The 15875-nt window shown below is 37.5% G+C and overlaps 3 protein-coding genes across 7 annotated transcripts; all 3 read right to left on the reverse strand.

Moving 5' to 3' along the window:
- Positions 1-697: 697 nt before the first annotated feature.
- Positions 698-4906, reverse strand: noxo1 (NADPH oxidase organizer 1). The gene is made up of 8 exons (XM_004071691.4): positions 4721-4906; positions 4559-4639; positions 4376-4454; positions 4106-4277; positions 3610-3797; positions 3423-3536; positions 3216-3333; positions 698-1963 (listed from the first exon to the last, which is right to left on the reverse strand). Exons 1-8 carry the CDS (start codon positions 4784-4786, stop codon positions 1261-1263), a joined length of 1521 nt encoding a protein of 506 aa, XP_004071739.1. The 5' UTR covers positions 4787-4906; the 3' UTR covers positions 698-1260.
- Positions 4907-6725: 1819 nt separating this feature from the next.
- Positions 6726-11112, reverse strand: LOC101164233 (glucose-induced degradation protein 4 homolog). 2 transcript variants are annotated; one of them, XM_004071466.4, is made up of 6 exons: positions 10693-11111; positions 10285-10344; positions 9823-9930; positions 8285-8386; positions 8075-8205; positions 6726-7976 (listed from the first exon to the last, which is right to left on the reverse strand). In XM_004071466.4, exons 1-6 carry the CDS (start codon positions 10879-10881, stop codon positions 7913-7915), a joined length of 654 nt encoding a protein of 217 aa, XP_004071514.1. In that variant the 5' UTR covers positions 10882-11111; the 3' UTR covers positions 6726-7912. The 2 variants fall into 2 exon arrangements, with proteins under 2 accessions (XP_004071514.1, XP_011476530.1); XM_011478228.3 differs by lacking the exon at positions 10285-10344 and having other exon boundaries at positions 10693-11112.
- A 275-nt stretch (positions 11113-11387) lies between these two features.
- On the reverse strand, positions 11388-15683 carry drc3 (dynein regulatory complex subunit 3). Of its 4 annotated transcripts, none has more exons than XM_020705338.2 (13): positions 15565-15683; positions 15222-15409; positions 15026-15142; positions 14764-14930; positions 14494-14640; positions 14267-14386; positions 14064-14176; positions 13792-13966; positions 13559-13690; positions 12873-12943; positions 12113-12236; positions 11776-11907; positions 11388-11669 (listed from the first exon to the last, which is right to left on the reverse strand). In XM_020705338.2, the coding sequence occupies exons 2-13, from the start codon at positions 15358-15360 to the stop codon at positions 11574-11576; spliced, it is 1533 nt and encodes a 510-aa protein (XP_020560997.1). In that variant the 5' UTR covers positions 15361-15409; positions 15565-15683; the 3' UTR covers positions 11388-11573. The 4 variants fall into 4 exon arrangements, with proteins under 4 accessions (XP_020560997.1, XP_020561000.1, XP_020560999.1 ...); XM_020705341.2 differs by having other exon boundaries at positions 15222-15383; positions 15565-15681; XM_020705340.2 differs by having other exon boundaries at positions 15222-15431; positions 15565-15681.
- Between the last annotated feature and the right edge of the window lie 192 nt (positions 15684-15875).

The raw sequence follows: 15875 nt of genomic DNA on the forward strand, positions 1-15875 counted from the left end.
GGGTCTAGATGACCCGACTGCCAATGTTAAAGGGCCCAGGATAGCTCAAGGGTTAATATATTTGCAGCAATGTTTAGCTGGTTCACAGTTCCTGCTCATCAGTTTGTATCCCAATCTCCCTCTGCTTTCTCAGATGTCTCCTTCCTCCAGATGGAATGTGGAGAAGAAAGAAACTCCCAACACAGTAGCCTTCAATGTGTCGGTCAACAGAGTTTAAAAAAAAAAAGGGTCTTAAAATACAGCAGTAAGAATGATAAGGAAAATAAAGTATATGCACCCAACACCCACCCTCAACCCCCAAAAACACAACATAATGAGATAAAAATGATGTAAGATGAGATGTGAGTTTGGAGGTATGGATACCGTAGAAATCGGACACAACCACAGGATCCCCCGATCGAAGAAAAGAACCAGACCTGAGAGATCCCTGTTCACTAAGGAGGCTAAATCACTGACGTGGAGGATCCCTCTGAGGACTTAAAACAGTATTTTTAGTAAAATCTTTGGTCAGTTTTTAAAAATGTTCTTGTCGTTCTATCATTTTTGTCCAAACTTGTGTTTTCCGTTTTTCATAAGATTTTTTTGGTCATATTTTATTTAATATTACTATTATTTTGTCAGTTTCCAATGATTCCTGTTGAACATTGCACGTGTTTGTTAATGTGTGTGTACATACAACCAAAGGCTCTGAAGCAGCTTACTTTCCACTTTTTTATTTGACACTTTTACACTTTGACACTTTACACTTCTTTTTTTTACAAACTTTCCAACTGTTTCAAACTTTGCCTCGTGCTTTCGAGAGTCTGACTCTTGCTCATTTTCAAAATCCATATTTTTCCGACTGCTTTGTACAGCATGTTTATCTTGTTAAATCCAGGAACATATAGACTCACATAAAAAAATAAAATAAAACTATGAACAGTAGTTGAATAAAGTACAAATAAACCAAATGATACAATAATGCGACTGGTAATTCTACTATAAAAGATGCATTCTATTAGTAGAATTTACACTGGATTTGCTTGACAACAACAAATGTGTGCACATCTGTCTGCAGAATCATCAATGCAGAAAAGGCCCAACAAAGTGTTTCCACTGAGGAAAATGATCTTTCATGTTCATCAAAATAAAACTAATGAGATTTCAATATTATTGTCATCACATGAAAATTGACTGTATCACATATGTTTTTTTGCACAAAACAAAAAACAAACTAAAGCCTCTTTACATTATAATGAACATAGAATGAGTTGAGGGATCTCAACGGCTGAAAATCTCCCTCGGTAATGGTGAGATGTTGCCTTTGTCTGCGTTCTTGCGGGTGACCGTGGTGCAGCGGGTGAGGATCTCCCTGGCTTGTGGCCTTGGTGGCACTTTGGGTGACGTGGGCACCTTGTAGAGGTTGGGATCAGAGACACTTGGGGTCATTCTGACTTCTGTGTTGCTTGTTGGACTGAGGTAGCTGTTCATCATGGGAGGAGGAGTGCGGCTGTGGTAGAGTGACCTTTCATCAGTGCCAGGGGTCAAACTGAAGGATGAGTGAGGGCTATCATCGCTGGCGCTGTCCCAATCCAGACTTTCCTCTGACTTTGCTAATATGCGGAACCTATTTTGATGCTCATTACCATTAGTCTCCACCATGATGATAGGAGGGCTATGTATCGTCGGGGTAGTCGGGGGGAGGTAACGCGTAGCAGGGACAAAGTGATCTTTCATGGGCTGAGATTCCTGCAGCTCAGATGTGGAATGGGACCTCTGCATGATCCCCTCTTGTCTAGTAGGAGAAGAGGAAAGTGGAAGATTCAGCAGGTTTCCAAAAGAAAGGCTGTGCTGGGACTGTTGCTGGAGGCTCAGGGCTGAAGGAGACGGTTGTCTTTCATGTTGCAGGGATGGCATGTGAACTTTAGGGTGATTATAAGGCTGCAGGTACATAGCAGGGATGTAACCAATCTTTCCTTTGTGCCTGTCAAAGGACAAGAATTAGAAGATATAAATTAGCTTCCACTTAAAAGAAAATCTTTTTTTTTCAGTTAAAAATGTAAATTTGAGTAAAATCGACTTATTTGTCCTGCTTGATTTTACTGTTAAAACCAGAAATCTCAGTTAATCCAGTCAATGTTAGTCTGAATGTCAAAGGAAACATTGGCTTTAGGCAATTACATTGCTACTTCCTTTAAAAATAAAATTAATCTTTCAAAATAAGACTTCTACTTCGATGGTAGAGCAGTAGAGCGGTCGACACAAATGTAAGTTTGCAGGTTCAATTCCCGCCTTGCACGCCCATGAGTCGATGTGTCCTTGGGTAAGACACTGAACCCCACCTTGCCTCTGGTGGGAGGTTGGCGCCAGTGTTCGCCAGCGGAGCCGCCACCAGTGTGTAAATGTGTGTGGGACTGGGTGAATGGGACTGTGACTGTAAAGCGCTTTGGGCCTTGTAGGTAAAAAAAGTGCTACATAAGTATACGGCATTTACCATTTATTTTACCATGTTTTCATGACAATATTTGATGGTTAAAAAAAGGGATGGCGCTCCAAAGTCATATAAAGTCATGTTTAACTTTCTCTGCATTTTTAATTCAAGAGAGTATTTCATTTTATTTTGAAAGGAACTTGTATGTTCTGTAGTTAAAACTGAAAAGAAGTTCAAACTGTTTTATTTTACAAAGCTACCGTAAATGTAGAACTGTGTACATTTTGTAAATTAATGGTTTAATGGCCACAAAAACATAAATAGTGAAATAATGTGCTCTTTTCTTGGGACTTTGCGGCTCTTCCAGGGTTTTGGTCAGTTAAAAACATGGCTTAAATGGCTCTTTTAGTGCTAAAGGTGGAGAATATTGGCTATCGAGTTGGAAATAAACACTGGTTTCAATTTTAAAATTAACCAGAAAAGTCACCTGGGATTGTGAGTCCTGCTGCTTTGAAAATGTATTCACAAATTGATAGATTGCAAATGCCAAACAAAGCCGAATCCTGATCTTCTATGTATCTTGCCTTATAGATTGTTCATTTCTTGTACCTGTTGGACTTGGTGGTGTTGTAACGAAATAAAGGTGGTTACTTCCTTGTAATTGTGTCTTCAGGACAAAGATATTTTTTTCTCTCTGTCTATCGTGGGAAGACATGCTGTCACTTTGGAATTTAAGCTTGTTCTACGAGAGTTTTTAACATGTAAAAGTCCCAGCACGATTTTTTTAGTCTTAATGTTGCCAGACCTGACAAGCCACCAGCCATTTTCAGACTTTTGCTGAATTTCCACCACTGCTCCAGCGGTTACGGAGATCTCATCGTCACAGGTGGAAGTGTAGTTCTTGGTTGCAGTGTAAAGCTTTCCTGAGGGGGAAAAAAAAGAACAGATTTGTGGCCTTAGTTTACAAAATATCCACTTTACAGAATGAAGCATGAGAATTCTGTGTGGATACCTCTTTCTGAAGTCTCATCATCATCATCATCATCACCATTGTCATATATCTTCTCTAGATAAGGCGCGGGGAACCAGGCCATCCTCTTCTCTTCATTCTCGACAAGCCACCACCCTGAACCAGCAGGACAAACGTGTTAGAACCCCGTGAGAGCCCTCACGCTCATCCGCTGCAGTTGTTGGCTCACCTGTTCTGTCTTTGATGAGAACGTCAAGCTTGTCATCCACAGCCACTTTGAACGGTTTGTTGCGTGTGTCTTTGGTTTCATAGGTGGCCATGCATCTATAAGTCTCGGACACAAACGGCTGCGTCACGTTTCCATCCGGACGATCCCTGCTGCTGCAGTTTTCTGCATCCGTCTGCATAATCATGATGCTGGGGGGGGGGGAATACGGGTCAGAACCAGAATCAAAAAATCTATTTTCAGCTGTTTTATTCATGTTTAGCTGGAAATAATTTCCATCTGGGTGGGAATTTCTTTTGCACAGCTTTGAAATTTGGGATTTTTTATCTAAGATTTAGAATATCTTTTAATTACAGGTAAAAGCTCAACCATATAAGTCTGTATCATCATCAAACTTTATAAAAGAAAAATAAAATAAAGTGCAGTTTCCTGAACAAAAAATGTGGAAACTGTTTCTGTAGATAATTTTTTGTTTGTTTCCTGTTGGGCATAAGCTCACCAGTTTTTTGGGAACTCTTTGTCCAAATCCTGATCATTGGGTTGGAAAAACTTGATGAGGCTTGAACTCTGACTGATTCGTGCTTCACAGTTTAGGAGATCGTTGCAATATTTCTCCAGAGACTTGAGGAAAACCACAGACTTGGTAGTTTTTTTCCCCATCCGCCCACCGCCTAAAAGCCACACAGAAAAAAAAACACTTTTTTTTTTTTTTTTAATCTGATAAGCTTCCAGCTGGACATGTAGAATTCAAAAGAAGATGAAAACTCACCTTGTAAGCGGAATCGTGGAAGGACTCGCTCAGATTTTTTCAGCTTCCGGTCAGTTGTGCAGTCTTTTTTTACTTGTTTCTGTGGTTAAAAAGCAATGAATAAATGAAAGACATCTACAAATGTATTAAAACACAAGTTCTTCTTAACGTGGCTGAAGCCTGCATGTTAAATGTCATACTCACATGCATTTTCTTGAAATCTTCCAACTTTCTGTAAATGGCAATGTCATTCTGGTCCGACCAAAGCACAGAGGTCATAAACATCTGAAAGAAAAACATTCAACACCAACTTAAAAAAAAAAAAACATCCTTTTGACATAAATTGAATAAAAGGAATTTATTTACTTTGCTTTTTTCTTTATGCAATACTCCAATCAAACGCACGCTGACGGGGTAACGCTCAGGCTCCATGGTGACAGTCCTCAACAGTCCAGCTGGTTGCTGCTGTACAGTCCTCCCAGCCTCGTCCTGCTCTGATGAACGTACAAAGATCACAACCCATTTGTTTCTATCTTCAAAGGGGGCGGAGCTACAGAAATTAACAGGTAGTCTCTTAAATTATCAATAGGAGGAGGGGGAAATCCTGTGGCTTCCTGAGGCTCTTGTGTTCTAAAAAAAAACACCTATGGGTCCCTTTGGAGGAAGAAGAAGCTTTAAAATAGTTATTCAGCAACTGGATTATCTAAGAAGACCTTTTATGTGAAGATCACACTCAATATCAAACTTCAACACATTTTTTTTGAAATTCTTCAAACTGAAAAATTAGTTGCAAAACTACCACTTTTTTCAATCCTGACTTAACATTTTAAGGGAGAAAAATAAATAATAAATGCTTGATTCCACTTGTTCCCATGTTTGAATTCCTGAGTTTATTAATATATTAATTTATAATATTTGTGCTAGTTTGGCTTTCAAGGTGCTGAAGTTAGTTTTATTTGATGGCTGTTTTTGTTGTCAAAGCACATGGAATGAAATCTTTACAGTCACTGTGCAAATGGCCAACATTAGTCAAGCCAACCAAGGAAGTTAGTGGGGGAAAAAAATAAAGGTGGCAGCTCTTTTCTCTGAGTGATCTTTATCTCTTTACTCTTTAAATTGTCTTCCTGAAGTATATTTGGCTGAAACTTTAATGACAAGCCAGAGTCTTAAAGCAACTACACAACGAGTTTGACTCTGAACTGTTCAAAGAAAAAGGAAAGTTATTTTATAATATATAATATTATATAATATTCTCAATGCACGAAAGGCATGTTTGTCATGGTGGTATGCAAGTCACAGTGAGGCTGGTTTTCATGTGAACTCTTAGCCACAGTGTTTTTCAGGACTCTATAGTGACATCTAGTGGTGATGTCTGTAACTTCTTTCCTCACCTCTGCTGCTCCACATCAAGGACTCAAAGATGAGTCTTCAGAAATAAACATGCATAGACAACCATACACAATTAAGATATTTAGGTACAAGTTTAAATTAATAAACAAAGTAAATCATAGGAATTTAATATGCAACAACATGTGACAGAATGTGGAGCTTAGCATAAGCAGGAAAATGAATGGTTTACATTGGTGACAATGATTGACAGACAGCAAAAGAACAAGGTTGTCAGTGGTTTGCAATGGTTTCAGAATCAGACCTTCATCACTGACTTCCCAGAATCCCAAGAAGGGAAGAGTCAAACTCTGCGATGAACAAGTCCTAAGAAATGTATTTTAAGCTGTATAGGCCTCACAGAAGATTTTCAAAGTTAAAGCTCAATAAAAAAAAAATAGAATTACACTAAACCTGATTTTCAGGGGCCTGCAACAGTCTGGAGACCTGTCCAAGACGTACCTCGTCTTCATCAAAAAGTAGCGGGATAGGCTCCAGCAACTCCAAAAATGGGTTTGGCAGGTTTGGGAGATGGATGGATGATTTTTATGAGATCTTTGCATGAAAAATTGAAAGTTTTACCTGTTTGCCTCTGAACAAACAGCTCAGACAAAATGTGCTTAATGGTCAAAACATTTAAGTCAACTAATCCAACAGCTAAGACTTTGCTGGATTGGAATGAGAAGAAATATAAACAGCAGTAAATATTTATCAGAAATTATGAAAACAAAAATTCTTTTGGGGAAACTAAATTAGGCCTAAATTAAATTCAAATGGGAAGAAAAAACAAGACAGAAAAAAAGTATAGAGGATGGAAAATACCCCAAAACATCCTACAAATGTGACAAATGCTTAGAAAAAAACGACTAATTGTATGCAGTTGTTTAAACACTAATATTTGGGGAATTTTTTAGAAAAAGGTTTACTGAACAATTTTTATTTTATTCTACTTATTTGGTAAATAAAAAGACCAAAACCATCAGCATATAAAATACTTTTTTTATTGTCCTTCCACATTTTTTCATTGCAGAATTATAATACACTTTAAATTAAAATGACTCAAATACATAAATCATACTCTTAAACATTTTCTCCTTTCATTGCACATTTTCCTCTTTTTTTGTTACATGATTGATAAAAGAAAAACCATTTGGGAGTTTAATAAATACAATCCCCTTTTCTTTGGCTTTAAAAAAAATTAAAGTGCCGTTATATTTGACATAGAAACTGAGGATGTGCGGCTGGTCGGCTGGAAGTCTGCGAGTGAAACCAAAACTGAAGGTGCGTTTGTTTTACATCAGAGCCGTTCAGGACCACTTTGGCTCAGCTGAGGAAACAGCATTCGTGCAAAAATCCATCTCAGATATACAAAAGAATCGTGACAGCAAATCAAATCCAGCCTCATCAGTCTTTAAAAAAAAAAAAAAGTGTTTACAAACATTAAAAAAGTGTAAGGCAACTGGTTCTCCACGATTACGTCAAATTAGATTCCTACCCTTTTTGCCCCAAAGAATTATACATAATTACTAAAAGAAATTAGCTTTTTTTAAGTTTCCTCATCTTTACAGAGCCAAAATTATTTTTGCACAGCTCTAAATGTAAACCTGGAACAAATTTTTTCCCCACTTTAAATCACAACAACAATACTCTTAGTTTTTTTTGGATCAAGTTGATTTTTTTTAACCTGATTTGTTGAGCCTAACAGCTGTAACATAACCTTCCCCACATACAGATCTCCCGTCCCACAATCCATCTATCGTATCTTACAAAAGCTGGATTTCTGTTCAGAATTTGTTGGAGCCATAAAACATATTTGTTTGTTTAACTGAAGCCTTTTTCTTGACTTTTGTTCATCAAAGCATGCACCGGGACAAAAATAAATAATAAAACTGCTTAAGAAAAGAGGCCATGACAGCAAAATGTTTGAACACAGGCGGACTAAAGTACAAATTAAAATTCAAGCAGCTTTGCAGCAGAATTGTACTCTTCCCCCTGAACTTTTTCTTTTCTTCTCCTCGTCTTTTGTGTTTTTCCATCTCTGCGTTCGTTCTTACAGTCCACCTCAAGCATTTCTGAGAACTTGATCACCTCCAGTGTTAACACATTTCAGGAGCTCTCCATCCATTCTGTCCCGCCGAAGCTCAGAGCAGCGTGAACCGTCCTTTCTGTGCGTCATCGGAATTCATAAATAGACATACTGCGCTCTCCGATGTGGTTTAAACTAAGAGATTGGTACCTGCAGAGAGAAAAGGAAGTGAGCGTAAAAGAAGGTTGGTCAGAAATGCAACAGAAATAACTCAATCGAGTGCTTTTTCTTTCACTTTCAACATTTACCACTCTGAGCTTCTGTGGTAATAGTAGCCCTCAATGGTGGCTGTGGACTTCTGGAAGCAAATGTAGTAGAAGCCCGCAAAGGAAGCACCGCTGATGTCTTTGATCGTGTGGTCAGGAACTAGAAACTGCTCCTGAAAGAGCAACAAGAGCAGATGTTGAACGTTTGATCCTGAAACTGAAAGAATAATAAAAAAAGCAACTTGTACCAACCTTCCATCTCATGAAAATATAGTCACCATTTTCCAACGCTGTGTAGTCAAAGTCATCGGAGTTGAAGGTCTTTGCATATTTGTAAAAAGCCTGAAACTTTCCCTTTAAGAGAAGACGAATAAGACGCACACAAATGGAATTAGCCGCAATAAAAACATCCATAGTGTCAGCTATGAGGTTTGTTTTAAAAGAATTTTCAACAAGATTCCTTTTAACCTGAAAGTGGTCCCTAAATGATTACAGAGTTCCCTTAAAAATCCATTACATTGACTTTTTTTGGACAGGGAATACATTATGGGAATGCCAAAAGTATAATTTAATGAAATTGCCCAAAACATTGGAAGAGTATCTTGAACACAATCAGGAAATCATCCGTCCATCTTTTATTCTTGCTTTGTCTTGTGAGGGGTCATGTGGGTTGCTGGAGCCTATCCCAGCTGTTTCAGGGCAAAGAAGATCCATGCTGTGGACGGTTTTGTCTGTCATACGCAAGCCCACACAGACAACTCACACTTACTCCTAAAAGGACAATTTAGTCACCAATCAACGTGTGAAGCAGGATTTTGGACTGTGAGAAGATGCAGCCTGCACAAGGAGAACAGAAACTCCACACAGAAAGGACCCAACTGCTACACCTGCCCATCATGTAATCCACTATATAGAAATACTATTATTGTCTATATATTTTAAAAAAAGTAAGCCTAGTGTATTAAGTCTTCTAAACCAGCCTGTAAAGATCAGATTCCCATTAGTTCTTATAAAAACATGAAGCTCATTATAAAATTGTATTTGTCTCCAACAATGAATATCAATCTATTGCAAGTATGATAGTTTGATTGTTTACCTTCTAAATGGATCAAAACCATTTTCAAAAACACTATAAAACTCTTAAATTTACTTAAACCAGTTTTTTTCCCCAGTATGTCACTCAGAGATGGACTCTTAGAAGACAAGGACTTGAGTCCCACTTATATTTCACAGCAAAATACCAGAGACTCGACCTTCAGACTTGGGGTTTGGGACTTGTGAACAATGTTTATTGGTTCAATTTTAATTTTTACTGCCGGGTCTAAAAAAATAACAGCTCTCTCTTCGCTGCTTTTGTATAAAAAAAATGCAGAAACACCAACTATTTGTTCTAGTGTTGCCACAAGTTGTTCCAAGTATGAAAATTGGGGAAAATATTCATTTTTAACAACACTTTTTGAGACCAGTTCCACTCACATTTCACTGACATTTCCTTGCTTGCATACTCTGAATCACTTTTGATTGATCAACATGCAAAAAATGCAACAACTCAGACGAAACAAAAGAACCTATCCAGTAAAGAACTGGGTGTTTTGCAAAATGTAAAAACAAAAACAAAACAAAAAAATCAAACAAACTACTGACTCTTTGTTAATAGTCTGATCAAAACCTCAAAACTAGTTGAAGAAGGTTAATAAATCAGACTTTGCACTGTTTGATCTTAAGAATGGTTTCAATGTTTATGGATAAAATCCTAAAATGGATGAGAAAATGAATAAAAGAAGACCTACCCAGTGTTTTCTGTCCACATCCTCATCTGCATCCCACTTCCTGGTTAAAAACAGCCTCTTGCAGCTGATAATTTCGCCGACAAAGAACGTCGTAAGAGTGGGATACTCCTATCATACAGAAAAAAGAAAAGAAAAGACCATTGAGGATAAGATAAGGTGGAAATGCGCCTCCTTTATACAGCACACACAGTTCTTTTAGACACACACAAGCTGAGTTTGCATCTTTCGCCTAACTCTAGCACAAACATTTACCTCTAGGTGGGTTGCCGATTTCCCTTTACGTGTTGCGTAAATGTAATGGGAATACAGTTGACAGATAAGTTTCAGGCAGTGGGACTGGACACGACAGCCTCAGGTTAGTCTCAAACTGACACGTTCCTGATTCAGCCAGCTTCCAGCAGGTGCGCTCACGGAAAGGTGCAAACTTTGCCTTACTGCACCTGACCTGGTGGGAAGGCTTACCTCAGTTAGGCCTTTGATCTTCAGGTATCCACACAAATAGGAGTTCTCTATAGTCACATGCTGGTCAGGACAGATTCAATATGGAAACACAATTACTAGAACTGAAACAGGCTTTAACAGTGTTAAATACACTGTACTGCAGTTTTATTTTGATTTATAATTAAACAGGTTTTTGTATTATTAGCTGAAAATTTCTTGTAAGAAACATTGTTTCATTTAAAGCAACAATATCAACATCCAAACAAAAAAAATATGAATAGCTTGGTGTGAAGTACGGCTAAAGGAAATGCTGGGGTGTTTACAGTGACACCATTCAAAAAACAGCTAACATTAGGCTAGCTAAGTTAATCTTCAGTTCAAAAAGTATGCAAATAAAATTAATAATGTGTAGCAATGGCACCATATTACCTGTAAAACAACCTCCACGTCGTAGGAGTTGCCTTTGCTTCTCTGGTAGCCCCGAAACTGCGAGCCGCTGTACAGCAGCGAAGTGGCCACCCCCGGCTGGTGCGTGTTGACCGGCGCGGGAGGGTGAAGACAGGCCGGGGATGGGCAGGCCGAGCCGGCTGTGCAGCAGCACTCTGCTCGGACGGGCATGACGAACCCCTATATCACTGAAAATCACGGCCCGTTTACGAGCGTTGCCAATGAGCGCGTCCCTTCCAGGGAAACGACAACCGTGGACATAAGAGGGGGTTATCGGCAAATACAAAAATAAAATCGCAGAGGCCAAAAAACTTTGCTTAAATGTACGAGCCTGTCCATGGGCAGACGTGTGACGAGGTCTCACTCAGTTTGAGGCCTCATTCGAGGAAGTTTCAGCTTTCTTGAATTTCATTGGCCGAAAATTATGTACTGGATTACTATTGGACAACGATGGGCAAAGAACTCTGGGAGTTGTATGCACTTAACAAACTTGCTCAAATTTCAGTTAACAAGATAGATAGATAGATAGATAGATAGATAGATAGATAGATAGATAGATAGATAGATAGATAGATAGATAGATAGATAGATAGATAGATAGATAGATAGATAGATAGATAGATAGATAGATAGATAGATAGATAGATAGATTTATTTATTTACATTAACACAATTAATTTCAATGTTTGCATGTTTTTAATATTTGATGCAAAAATGTATGTCCGTTTTCATCTGTGGTTTCAAATAGATTCACATGCCTATTTGTACAAATTATATGAACACCAAAAATGTAAAAAAAAAAAAAGTTTTAAAAAATCACTTTTTACTTGCATTTACAGTAACATTTTGCCAAACTTATGAAACTAGTGAAATCTCTCCAGCTGCTTCCTTAAGAAATCTGCATATCTATGGATGTCTGAAATGCGCGTGCGATTCTGTTGAGTTACTTTGTCATGAACCTGCAATAAGGACAAACAAAGACAAGGTAGTGATCAGCCAAAGCCAGTTTCTGTCAATAATTCTTAAATACTTAAATGTTTATTCATAATAAATGTAAGAACTCACATCTTTGAAGAAGGCAATTTTCCAGGAACTCACTGATGTAAGTAACTTTTGCTCTCGGTCATTGAGAGTCAGCAGGTGGAGTTTATGGTTTGTGTTCAGTGCATGCATCACTTTTATTTTGTCTGTAAACAACTGGACACACACAAAAAAGGGTAAAGCAGGTGGCTTTTTAAATCAGAGATAACATATGAAATGTAATAAAACTTCTCTTTATATGTTACTTGAATGCTATTTAAACCAATTTCTCTATTTTTATGTGCACAGCAAACTGTCAACTACTTTATCTTGCCTTATTAGATCTCTAACATACAGAGGTTGACATGAAAAGCACCCATACCATCTTTACATCATGTGGTAAGTTTTCCACCTGACTTCCTTTGGCAACATTCTCCAGAGTTGCATCGATAATTTCTTGCACTTTGTGATGAAAATCATCTTCCAGATTCCGACATTCAGTAAATGTATAAATATGTCAAAGAAGTAATATACAGAAACAGGAACACAAAAAAATGCATACCAGTTATTGTCAAATTCCTTATTCCACTATTGGTCACAAATTATATATAACATTTTCTTTCTTTTAATTTAAGGTGATAAAATTCAACTTTTCTGTGCATCAGATTCATCGAGCTTTAAAAGTTATTCCTGTGTGTTCCAACTTTTATTGATTACTGCCAACATCCTCTGTCTAAAAAGAAGCTGCAGAGCCATAACCTCATCAGCATGTGGCCCTTTTCTTCGGCATTAATCCATACTGCTGCAAACAAGTGCTCACTTCTGACTTCAGTCAAGCTTCCACCACTGATTCCCATGAGTTTATTGTGACTCACAGGTTTACTCCTCTGTAATGTAGCTGAGTAAGAGTTGTGGTTCTAAACCACAAATCTATTTGTTAAGAAGTAAAAAGTATAGTAGCGAATTTTATTTTGAAAAGCTACAAAAGTAACTATTTGCTGCCCAATTTTGCATGGAACATTTTTACAAATATTTACCATACAGTACATGCTAACTGTGAATGTTTATATTTCAGCTGGGCTAAAATCAAGCATTACAATGCAACTTCTATGTGTTAAGCAGATTTGGGAATAAAAGGATATGTTTCTTGAGCAATTTCAATGAAGTCTGTGACCTTGTCTGAGATGCAGGTTTCAACGTTTCTGATGTTCTCCTGAAAATATAGAGTTATCAAAGTAAAATGAATAATTTGGAGATACATTAATAAAATCTACAACCAAAATCAAACAAAGTGTGAAGAGAACAGATTTGCAGAACGATATTTTTGACGAAAACTGATTAAAATAGAAGTTTTGGAACATCGACTTTTGAACTTAAGTTAAAGAACTTAAAGACAAGAATACAAGTTATGCTAAAATGGTGAAGTGGCAATGATGAAACCCAACACCTTACCTTGCTTGTTACATTATGTTCGATTGACAAAACAGTGTTGTTCAATGTTAAGCAATTTTATTAATTTTGAGATTATATTGCCAAATACTGAGTGGTTGCCAATCTTTAGGATTATATTACATCCGTGTGCAGAAAGACTTAAAAAAGAAAGGGGAATCCTTTTCACTTAATGTATTAGGAAGCTGACAAAAACAGAAAGATAGACATATGATTAATTGATTAATAGACTAAAGTAAAAAGCATGTATAAACCATTTCAAAAGTTGCAGACAGAGACACTTTTGGAGTGCATTTTCTTTTGGATCGTCTATGTTCTTAAAAATGACAAATTACTCACACGTGAGAACAATCAAATGCATAAGTACAAACAGAAGTACCTCCAGCTTGCTGATAAGCTTAAACTCCAGTGTCATCAGCCTTTCAGAGAGTTTGTTGATTTCATCATAGCCACGGCTGAGTTCCTCGGAAACTGAGTTTCGGAGGGTTAATTGCTCCAACTTTTTAATCCTCTAAAGGATGACAAAAGAAAATATTGATTAGTTGTACCATATTCTTTTTTACTGAAGAACACTTTTTTTTTCATTTTACAAAGCAGTTCCTGTTCTCTTGCCTCTTTGTGCTGCCTATTAAAATCCTCCAGAACTTGAATTGCTTGGTTTTTGTAGTGCGTCTCTACCTCATCCTGGGAACTGGAGAATGACTTCAGCTCTCTTTCCCTCTGTTCACGCTCTGCCAAACCTCTGTCAAACAACTGCTTACACAGCCCCACCATTTGGTTTTCAAATGTAAAGCACAGAGTTAAGGAGGTCAATGACGGAACTGCTCAGGCTGTTCAACAAGCTGTGATCAATCTGAGTGTTAGAAAATCGGAACAAAGGATATGACTGAAGGAGATCCTCTATTCCTGGAACAGAACGTCTGTCTGATGAGAACGTATCTTCATCAAACATGCTTTTAAACAAATGTGGCCCATCGAGGTACTCAACAAAGGCCTCCTATGAAAGAGAAGAGCACACTTTAGACAGCAGGAAAAAATCACGGCATCTGATAATCAGCATTAACAAACTGAAAAAGCGTGTTTGTACTTTGTGTAAATTCAGTTCAGCTTCTTGTTTTTGCAGAACTTCTTCAGCTAGTTGCTTTTGACTCTCCTCTTGATTCCTTTTCTCGATGTCATCTTGGTATTTGCTGGATGCCTTTTCTTTCTGCATGCATAGACATAAATGGTTTACCTCAAAGCATTTTACACAGAAAAAATCACATAAAAAATACAGTTTTAATATAGGTTTCATGCTTCTGTGTCATAACTTACCAGCTCCTGGAGAATCAATTTGTTGTCCAAGACTGTCAAGTTTGGAAAAAAAGCAACAATAAAAAACTGGTAATCGTCCTCGTTGGAGAAGAGATTTCCCTTCATGTAAATGTGGACCAATTTCTTAAACCTCTTTAGGTACAAAACCTGGGAAATGCACAAGGTTTTACAAGGTTTTAAAAGTAAATCTTTAAAAAGCCACACACAATGTTAAACTATGTTTGTAGCACTAAAAATAAAAATTTATTGTACGAAAATAAATGTTCTTACATTTTCCAGCTGGTTTAGGAGGTTACATCCAATGAAGAAATGAGTGAGGTTGTCAAGTGTGTCCATGTTCTCTATGACGGTGATTTGGTTGTTTGACAAATTCAGGACCTTGAGTTTCTGCAGAGATGTCAGACCCTGGATTTTCTCGATCCGGTTAAATGACAGATCTGTAACACAGCAAGTCTGATGGTCATTCATGCTGTTATTTTATATGTCTTTCAAAGTCATGTGATATTCCTGGCAAGGATAAAACGCCTTTTACTTAGCCATGTCAAATTAATAAGAGAATCCAGGCCCTGGATCTTCTTAATGAGGTTATTGTTTAGGTCAAGCCGAACCAAGGAGGTATATTCTTGCAACGAGTCAATCCTTTGGATATCTGCAAAACAAATTACCCCCATGTAAATAAAATACTTATTTCTGCATTTGTTAAGGGTTAACTTTATTACTCTCATTACTTTGGTATTCCAGTTTAATGACATCAGCTTCAGGGAGACAAATGTTGTCCTCTTTGGACATTAAATCAGATTTGATGCTGTTTTTCTCTATTGCATTCTGGATCATCTCCCTGTTCATCCTGTTGGGTACTGGATCCATGTTGCTGTTTCTGGTGTTGAAAGCTATCAAAGTTCAATTTACAACATGTCTGAAACAGATAAATATTCCATCTGAAAAGTGTAAACACGTGGATTTTACTGACAAACAACACTTTCAATTAAAAAGACTGAGTTAAAACACGCAGAGTGAACACAGACGCACTACAAGATGCAAACTAAGCAGATAATAAACTAAAAAACTCACCTCTTACAAAAATTAATGGGATTTTCCAACTCCAAATAGTTTGATAGAAGCTATACGTAACATGCGAGAGTAACACTTGCGTCTGTTTCTACGCTGTTACATAGCAACAGGTTGTTGCTGTTGATGCGTTCACGTGCCCAAGATTGACTCGGGGGAAAAAAGAACAATTAGACAATCTTTCGAACTTAACTTAGAAAGGTAAAACCAAAGCTCCGAATACCGTCTATTTATGGAGACGTCTATGTGATCTGAAATGGTTTATACAGAAAAAAAGTTTAATAAAAAATGATTTTTGCAGTGCATCTCTACTT

Source organism: Oryzias latipes, chromosome 8, assembly GCF_002234675.1.
Source record: "Oryzias latipes chromosome 8, ASM223467v1".
NCBI classification, from domain to species: Eukaryota; Metazoa; Chordata; class Actinopteri; order Beloniformes; family Adrianichthyidae; genus Oryzias; species Oryzias latipes.

Coding starts and splice junctions, on each gene's coding strand:
- noxo1 (XM_004071691.4), bottom strand. CDS start 4,786: ATGGAGCCTGAGCGTTACCCCGTCAGCGTGCGTTTGATTGGAGTATTG. Junction 4,640..4,720: donor TGCATAAAGAAAAAAGCAAA/GTAAATAAATTC, acceptor TTTTTCTTTCAG/ATGTTTATGACCTCTGTGCT. Junction 3,334..3,422: donor TGATGAGACTTCAGAAAGAG/GTATCCACACAG, acceptor TTTCCCCCTCAG/GAAAGCTTTACACTGCAACC.
- LOC101164233 (XM_004071466.4), bottom strand. CDS start 10,881: ATGCCCGTCCGAGCAGAGTGCTGCTGCACAGCCGGCTCGGCCTGCCCA. Junction 10,345..10,692: donor ACGTGGAGGTTGTTTTACAG/GTAATATGGTGC, acceptor TGTCCTGACCAG/CATGTGACTATAGAGAACTC. Junction 9,931..10,284: donor AGATCAAAGGCCTAACTGAG/GTAAGCCTTCCC, acceptor TCTGTATGATAG/GAGTATCCCACTCTTACGAC.
- drc3 (XM_020705338.2), bottom strand. CDS start 15,360: ATGGATCCAGTACCCAACAGGATGAACAGGGAGATGATCCAGAATGCA. Junction 14,931..15,025: donor TATTAATTTGACATGGCTAA/GTAAAAGGCGTT, acceptor GCTGTGTTACAG/ATCTGTCATTTAACCGGATC. Junction 14,387..14,493: donor AATTGATTCTCCAGGAGCTG/GTAAGTTATGAC, acceptor CTATGCATGCAG/AAAGAAAAGGCATCCAGCAA.